Below are 8,633 nucleotides of genomic sequence, written 5' to 3' on the forward strand. Positions count from 1 at the left end.
TGGGCTGCATTAATGGTGATGTGCAGTGGCAATAACTTTGCAGATCTTTGTCTGCTGATGTGTCTCGTCCTTCTCTTGCCGTGTGTCTGAATGTCATTGGCTCTTTATGCCATGTTGGACTCCAACTGTCCTGAACCTCACCAGTCGGATTATGTACTGGGCTTCAAGTGATGGGCCATAGGTGATTCGTGGCCTTTATGGGCTTATACATATCAAAACTAATATAAACTGATATACAAATTCAAATCCAATTTCTGATTTATAGATTAAAATCTAAACTGATATAAAAAGCCCTAATTTCTGATTTACAAACCCAAAATCCAAACCCTAGGTATTGCGATGTTAGGACTTACCACAAAGAGAGAGAGAGAGAGATGTTTTTTTTGGTAGGTGATGAGAGTCCAAGGCACCAACGACAGCTTCAATGATTTGATGACGACGATGCGGTAAGGAGGGCTCCAGCGGTTTGATGAAGACGATAGAGAGAATGGCGTAGCGACGAGAGAGATGACAGAATGAAAGGATTGAGAGCGAATGAGAGGATGAGAGGGATGAGAGAAGAGAGGGCCTAAGCTGCTTGGGTTTGGGGTTTGAATAGGAGAGTGAGAGAGAGAGGCCATCAAGAGAGACGATAATTCGAGGCATTCAAGCCTCTAACTGTCGAGGTACCAAGCATTATTGGATCAGACGCATACAACAAATAGAAAGAAAAATGTTTGAATGCCACAAAATCAATGACTCAAATGATTTGAAATTGTCAAAACGACGTTGTTTTAGTTTGTTTTTCGCCTAAAATGACGTTGTTTTAACAGTTTCGAATCATTTGAGTAATTGAATTTCGAGCCACTAATCATTGCTGAAATAGAAAATTAAATTCGGGCCACTCGAATCAGAAACTTTCGAGCTAGTGTATTTTTTAAAATGCATTTTTTGAAAAATAAAAACAAAAATGTCTCGTAACTCAAATTTTGTGGCTCAAAAGTGGCTCAAATGGCCAAAATGATATCGTTTTGGCCATTTTTATGTTGTTCTGTACTCAAAACGACATCGTTTTGGCCATTTAAGTCACTTTTAAGTTACAAAATTTGAGTTACGTAGCATTGTCGAAATAAAAATTAGGAAGCCGATTATTTTTAGATGGGCCCAGCCTAGAAATAATCAAACTTTCATTTCAGGTATATGGAATCTACCCAATCAGAAATCAGCACATTCCGGCCCCAAGATGCGAAATCGGACGGCTGTAAATACCTCTCTCCCTTTCCTCTGCCACCAAACGTTCCTGGCATCGTTCAAGCATCCAGTAATCACTCACTCACGCCAACAACCTCTCTCTCTCTCTCTCTCTCTCTCTCTCTCTCCTTCAACAGAAAACAACCTTTCCGATTCCGCCAACCAATACTCTCTCTCTCTCTCTCTCTCTCCGGCTCTCTTTAGCCAATTCTATATATGATTTTTCTGGGTTTCTGAAAATTTTGTCGTATAGGTAGGAATCAATTTATAAATACAAACTCTCTTTAGCAATTTGATTACTGGGTTTTTGAAATCATTTGGAATCATTTTTTTTTTCTTCAATTTATATATACAAATTTTCAAAGATTTGTATATATAGATATGGCGATGACGGTGGCGCCGACGAGAAAATCATCGTCGCTCAACTCGGTGTTCCAGAGAGTTGGGGTTTATGGATTTGGCAGCGGAAGCAGCCAGAAGAGATGTAAGTATGACATTCAGGAAGAGGAAGGGACGATGGAGATGGTGCAGATTGGGGCTGAGAGGACCAAGAATGTGCTGATCTTGATGAGTGATACTGGTGGCGGCCACCGTGCCTCGGCGGAGGCCATTAGGGATGCCTTCAGATTGGAGTTTGGGGATGAGTATCAGGTGATTCAACTCATTTCATCTTCTGGGCCTTGATCAATTTCTGTTTTTCGTTAATAATTACATATTTGCTTATGTATTTTTTGTGTGCATGTGCATGGGTCTTGGAAATTAGGTTTCTTTATGATCTTGGGAAGTTATGCTGAGGTCATTTGATCTGTGTTTAAATTGGAGTTTGGATTTTTGTGATTTGGGGGGGGGGGGGGGGGGGGGGGGGGCAATTGGGTTCAACCCTTTTATTGTTTCTCATAGTTTAAAGAAAAAAAAGATGTTTTTTTTTTTTTATTTTCTTCAAGTAATTCAACTCATTTCATGTATGTGCATGGATCTTGGAAAGTTTGGACCTTAGGTCATAAAATTTCTGCTGAGGTTACTTTCTGTGTGTTTGGAGTTTGTGTTTGGTGATTAGTTTGGGGCAATTGCGTTCCCTTTCTTGTTTCTCATAGATTTTTTTAATTTTGATTTACTTTTTGTAAAGTTTTGTCTTTACTTCCCCTTTAATTTTGGACTTATTTATCATTTTTGTCACAATTTAGTGTTTTTCTCTTAAAATTAAGAAGTTTTTGTTCTTAGATCCTATCTCTCTCTCCCGTCAATGAATTTCAGTTTCACACATTGTCATTCAAATCAATCCTAGATTCGTAGGTACATTTTGGTTGTTTTAAAGCTTTGGCCTTAACAAAGTTTCTATACTTGTGGTTGATTTTCAATAAATTTGGCCTTTATTTTCCAGTTTTTAGGTCTTTTGGATTATGTAAAGAAGTAATTTTTGGTGGGTTTTCCTTAAAACTCTCCAACATTGATGGCTTTTCCTTTCTTTGGGTTGTCCTATTTTATGGTGCTTCATTAAACTCTTTAATTATAGAAAATTTTTCTTAAGAGCAGACTATACTAAACTGTAAGAATAAGTCCTACGGACACAGCAATCAATCACAAATTCGGACACAAATATAAACAGATGGATAATTTTTTTTTAAAGTGAACCCCGCTAGCCAATTCATGTATATTTTGTTTTTGGTTTTGTAATCGGTGTTGATGTGCATAGCATAACTGAACTCTAAAACCAAAGTCTCTGGCTTATGTTTCATGAAGATGAATCAGTATATTTTATCAGTAGCTCTTTGCAATTTTTACATTTCTGCTGCTATGGTTATTTTATTTTATTTTTAAAGCTTGATCTTCTGATTTTAGGTATTTGTAAAGGATGTTTGGAAGGAGTATGCTGGCTGGCCATTGAATGACATGGAAAGATCATACAAGTTCATGGTTAAACATGTACAGCTTTGGAAGGTTGCGTTTCACAGTACCTCTCCTAAATGGATTCACTCCTGCTATCTTGCGGCCATTGCTGCCTTCTATGCCAAGTATGTTCTTTTCATCATTGTTAACCCTTCAGATATTTTCAAGTGTTCAATCATTTCTCGCCTGCAAGTTGATTGTAATCTTTATACAACTTTCATTGTTTATTCCTTGATACTTTAGTTTGGTCACCATAATATATTTTCAATTACCAATTGCCTTTTGTCTTTACTTTATATTATTTCCCTTTAAAAATGATTCTTTCTCAGTACCACTTCTCAGTTAATTGACTGCTACAAGTTAGAACATGATTTCCTTTTAATGCAAAAATCACACATCTAGCTGTGAATTTTATTGGGTTGTGAAAGTAAAATGAGTTATAGTTAAACAAGTTAATGCTTGATTGTTGAAGGGAGGTCGAGGCTGGTCTTATGGAGTACAAGCCCGACATTATCATTAGCGTCCACCCTCTCATGCAACACATCCCTTTGTGGGTACTTAAATGGCAAGGTCTACAGCAGAAAGTAATTTTTGTCTCTGTTATCACTGACCTTAATACCTGCCACCGAACCTGGTCAGTTACTACTCTTACATTGAAAATTCTATGCCCTTTGAGCTTGGGTCACGTTAAATTTTTAACTTGGAAGCCATTTATACGTTCAGGTTTCACCCTGGGGTCAATCGATGCTACTGCCCGTCGGAGGAGGTAGCAAAGAGGGCTTTGCTGGATGGCCTAGAAGAATCTCAAACACGTGTTTTTGGCTTGCCAATCCGACCCTCTTTTTGTCGCGCTGTTCTTGTGAAGGTGAATGCTTGGCATTATTTAACTTTTTTATGCTTTCTTTTATTGAATGGAAATTTGATGTTATTTGTGCCTCTTTCTGTAGGATGATTTAAGAGTAGAACTTGAGATGGATTGCCAATTGCCTGCGGTTTTGCTTATGGGAGGTGGCGAAGGAATGGGTCCTGTGAAAAAAACTGCGAAGGCTCTTGGAGAAACGCTATTTGACGAAAGGCTTCAGAAACCAATTGGGCAATTGATTATTATTTGTGGTCGTAATAAAGACCTAGCTTCTACGCTGGAATCACTTGAATGGAAGATCCCAGTGAAGGTGATTTACATTTGCTTTTTTGAACCAATCCTCCTATGCATATTAAAATGTGTATTTATACAGTCCAACCATCATTTTCTTTGTAGTCAGCAATATTAAGCTCTTTTTTATTATCATTTTTATTCCTGCACTGTAGGTTAAAGGGTTCCAGACTCAGATGGAGAAATGGATGGGTGCTTGCGATTGTATTATTACAAAAGTATGTTTTGAAAATCCTGCATTGATATTCCTGTCTGTACAATAGGCCCTGTTTTGAGCAGCTTCTTGCAAGCTAAAAGCTGATACTCATAAAGCAGACTCTAAAAGCATACTTTGTTTACTTCTCAATAATCAATTTTTGTTTTTTAGCTTATTTAAGTTATTTTCTAGCTCATAACCTGTAAACAGAAGCTGCACCGCACAACTTTCCAAAATGAAAAAAGCTATTAGCAGTCCCGTAAACTGCACCAAACAAGGCCTATGTTCTCCATACATTGTCAAATATGGATGACTTACTATTTTGGGGTTTTTTTGGTTTCTGCAGGCGGGACCTGGTACAATTGCAGAGGCATTGATCAGAGGACTTCCTATTATTCTAAATGACTACATTCCCGGACAAGTAAGCCATAAGAACAATTGATTGCGCTCACTTTGTTATTTTCTTGCAAAATGACATTAAACTCATTACAAATTTTCCTCTCCCTTTGGCTTTCCCAGGAAAAGGGAAATGTTCCCTATGTAGTCGACAACGGGGCAGGTGTATTCACCAGAAGTCCCAAGGAAACTGCCAAGCTTGTGGCTGAATGGTTCAGCACCAAAACAGATGAACTCAAGAGAATGTCAGAGAACGCGCTCAAACTTGCTCAACCAAATGCCGTGTTTGACATTGTGAAGGACATTCATGAGCTTGCATGCCAACGAGGTCCCCTGGCCAATATCCCCTATGTGTTCACATCGTCGTTTTCCAGCCTAATTTAACCAATCACATTCTCCTTCAGCGCGACTAACACTTGCGCTATGAAGATCACTATGTACAGGTAGACTTTGATAATATCATTCTTTGGCCTCAGAGTCTTGGTGCCCATTATAAGTTGTAAAATTTTTTGCTAGACAAGCTCTGATGTTTGGGAAGGTTTGGATTTTACTAGTATAAGAGAGAATTGAGTTATGTTGTATTTATAGTTTTCTATGTTGTAGTCTTTTTATTTTATATTTATATCCCATCAAGTGACTTTGGTTTGTTGTTTCTTGAATTTTCTGTCATTGATGACCCTTTCCAACCTTAAAAGGTAAGAGTTTTAGGTCTGTTATGAGGTTGCTTTGAAGTTTATGTGAGTGTGTATTCTATTATGTGGGAATTATTGCTCGTCTATAAATAAGATACTTTGTAATTTTAGTGGTGCGAAAAATCAAAGAGAGTGAGGCTTGTGGAGGGGGGAGAGTGAGTTTATCTCTTTTACTGACGTATTGGAATATTTTCTTGTAGCTTTGAGCCCATTACTGTTTGACACTTGGAAACTTGCTTGCCTTGACTTTTCTCGTTATTGGACTAGTTGGGTAGAACTCTTATATCTCAGTAAAAGTTTAATGATTCTACAAGCAATTTTCTCCTCTTTTCCAAGTTACGGCCTTCGATATATGCATATATATATGTGTGTTACTTGTTGAAATTGTCAAACTATATGGGTTACACAATTACATTACAACAGGATTGATTAGTGGTTGTAATTTTAGTAGTAATGGCTGGGAATGTTAGCTTTGGACCCCTGTGTGCCTTTAATTGTTATTATGCCAACCAAGTCAGACTGTGGTGGGGCTATGTAGTGATGAACACTCTTGTGAAACATGCCCTAGGAAAACCTCAACATCATGAACCATATGAATATGTTTGTATTTTTTTATTTGCAGTCAACAATATGTTTTTATTTTTTATTTTCAATTTTGTTTTTCTGATACATTGACGGGGTAGGCAATGGTAATGATTCCTTGGCTTTCTTCTTACTTATGTTAGAAGCATTCAAACTTGTGACTTGTGAATGAGATGCACGAGCGTTGACTACTAATCCTAGAAGTATGTAAATTGTATATAGTAATTTTATGCAAATCAGAGTAAATAAACACGCCCTTCATTTTCTAACATTTTGTTTATTTTGGCATTTAAAAAAAAAAAAGCTATATGTATTTTTTGACACTTGGTAAGCTAGAAAATGAAAAATAAATTTATTTAGACAAAAAATATTTGTTACTTTTGAAAGATTAAAAATATTTTTCAGACTAAAATCTTATTAATATCATTACACTATTACTACCTCTGCTATTGTCACTATTACCAATTACTATTTCCATCGTCACTCTAGTATTGTCCCACCATTCAAATCGCAGATCTCCAAATCAAAACCACCACAAATACACAATTACCAACACGTGTTTCAAGATTGTAGCCTACGGTAAGAATATTTTTAATAAATTTTTTTTGTTGAACAATATTTTTCATGCCAAAACAAACTGAGCTTAAGATATGAGACTAGGTACTATTACTAACACATGTATTTCATCGTAAAGAAAATGTTTCTAATAGAAATTTTTTGTTGAGCAATATTTTACATGTCAAAACAAACTGCGGTTAAAATATGAAAATATGAAATTAGGTAAATGACAAGCTGTCTGTCCAGTCCCACTCGAAAAATGCTGCCACGTGGAGGATTAGGATTGGCTCATGTAGCATGAATAAACCAAACAAAGATGCTGCCACGTGGAGGATTATGATTTGCTCATGTAGCATGAATAAACCAAACAAGAGGGGGTCTTTGTCAAATTCCTCCTGTGAAATTTCATAGGGTTTATCAGATGTGAGAGGGTCTTAACGAAGTCACCAAAAGATAGGGAAATATCTAATCTTGATGGGTCCTGTGGACCACCATTGATATATTAGATATATATATATATATATATATATATATCCATTCTGAGGATTAAAAGTAGTTTATAGTTAATTCTTTAAGCAACAGAAATGTTCATTTCTCAGTGATGAAAATGTTTGAAAATGTTTTCTGCAACAATTATTCTCATTGCTTTCCCTGCTAAAGACGGCATCTCAATCAATCATGTACCAAAAAAATTATAAACAAATAAATCTAAATCAAAGGCTTAAAAGGACTTTAGGCCATGTTTGATTACCAATTTATAGGGTAGAATTGAATTAGTAATGTGTGAGTCTCACATAAATCATGTTTAGTAGTAATGAAAATGGCATAAGACTAAAATTATGTTTGAATTATGATTTCAGTAATGATTTAAAAAGGAAAAGAAAAAATTGAGAGAAATGAAAAATAATAATTTAGGTTTAAGTTTTATTCATGTTTTCTTGACATTTATTTTCCTTTTATAAATCTCTATTCAAATTGAGGGTCTAAATTCAGTCTAAGAATTCTATAGGATTATGAATCCTCTTATGGGAGGTTGGCGATGAGGGTGACATTGTTAATCACATCCCATGGAATTGTAGGAGGTTAAAAGGCTAATTTGCTCTTACTTTATGAAATTAACAAAATAACTTTTTAGAGGATGAGGATTTTTATATTATTTCATAGATTTAATCTAACTAATTAATTCTACATCTTCAATCTAAAATTGCCAAATTTATAATTTCATTATAATTTTAACGAACTTAATGAGAATAACAACTGTGTGGGTGATTTTCCGACCACACCGCCCGCTTAGTAACCAGCTGGAGAGCACTGTCAGAATAGATGGCACCTGACTGACCTGCAATAGAAATATAAGAATCCCGCGGTGGTTTCGACCACCCGGGGGCACTCCGACGATCAAGTCAGTATATCTCTCAAAGATAAATCAAGTACTAAACTCACAAGTTTGAGTATCAAAAGCATACCTTAGACCCATGGGGGTGCCTCTCTTTTATAGCCAATACAATCCTAATCCCAATAGGAGCCTAGCCCTAATGGACTTAGGATTACTGCTAATCTGGGACTCCCAATGGGATTAGGATAAACTCTCTAAGAGTCTTATCTTTACCCAAACTGAAGTTTTTCTCCCAATCTAGGACTCTTGTCCATATCTAGGTTGAGTTCCCTTTTCATTCTAGGACTCTTGTCCCTTATCCGCTTATCTCAGATTCTGATATCTTCGGAGGCAACCTCAGCCTAGCCGAGATGACCTCGGCACAACGATCAAGACACATGGCACCTCGGCTGACACGTCGGCGTCACCTTGCCACGTGTTGGTACTCAGAAAATATATCCCCACAACTGCCCCCTAGGTTCTATTACCTCGGCATTCTGAGGTGATGGAACCTACACTGTTCGTTCATCTGTGCCCCTCTGTCTGAGATCAAACTCGCCGACC

The 8,633-nt window shown here is 36.8% G+C and overlaps 1 protein-coding gene across 2 annotated transcripts; it reads left to right on the top strand.

The window, feature by feature from the left end:
- Positions 1-1,271: 1,271 nt before the first annotated feature.
- On the top strand, positions 1,272-5,521 carry MGD2 (monogalactosyldiacylglycerol synthase 2). Of its 2 annotated transcripts, XM_028207137.2 has the most exons (9): positions 1,272-1,483; positions 1,596-1,881; positions 3,070-3,242; positions 3,590-3,751; positions 3,841-3,982; positions 4,065-4,289; positions 4,426-4,488; positions 4,813-4,887; positions 4,986-5,521. In XM_028207137.2, the coding sequence occupies exons 2-9, from the start codon at positions 1,612-1,614 to the stop codon at positions 5,244-5,246; spliced, it is 1,371 nt and encodes a 456-aa protein (XP_028062938.1). In that variant the 5' UTR covers positions 1,272-1,483; positions 1,596-1,611; the 3' UTR covers positions 5,247-5,521. The 2 variants fall into 2 exon arrangements, with proteins under 2 accessions (XP_028062938.1, XP_028062940.1); XM_028207139.2 differs by having other exon boundaries at positions 1,470-1,881.
- Positions 5,522-8,633: the final 3,112 nt, after the last annotated feature.

Source organism: Camellia sinensis, chromosome 5 (genome assembly GCF_055761805.1).
Source record: "Camellia sinensis isolate YWXY chromosome 5, ASM5576180v1, whole genome shotgun sequence".
NCBI lineage: Eukaryota > Viridiplantae > Streptophyta > Magnoliopsida > Ericales > Theaceae > Camellia > Camellia sinensis.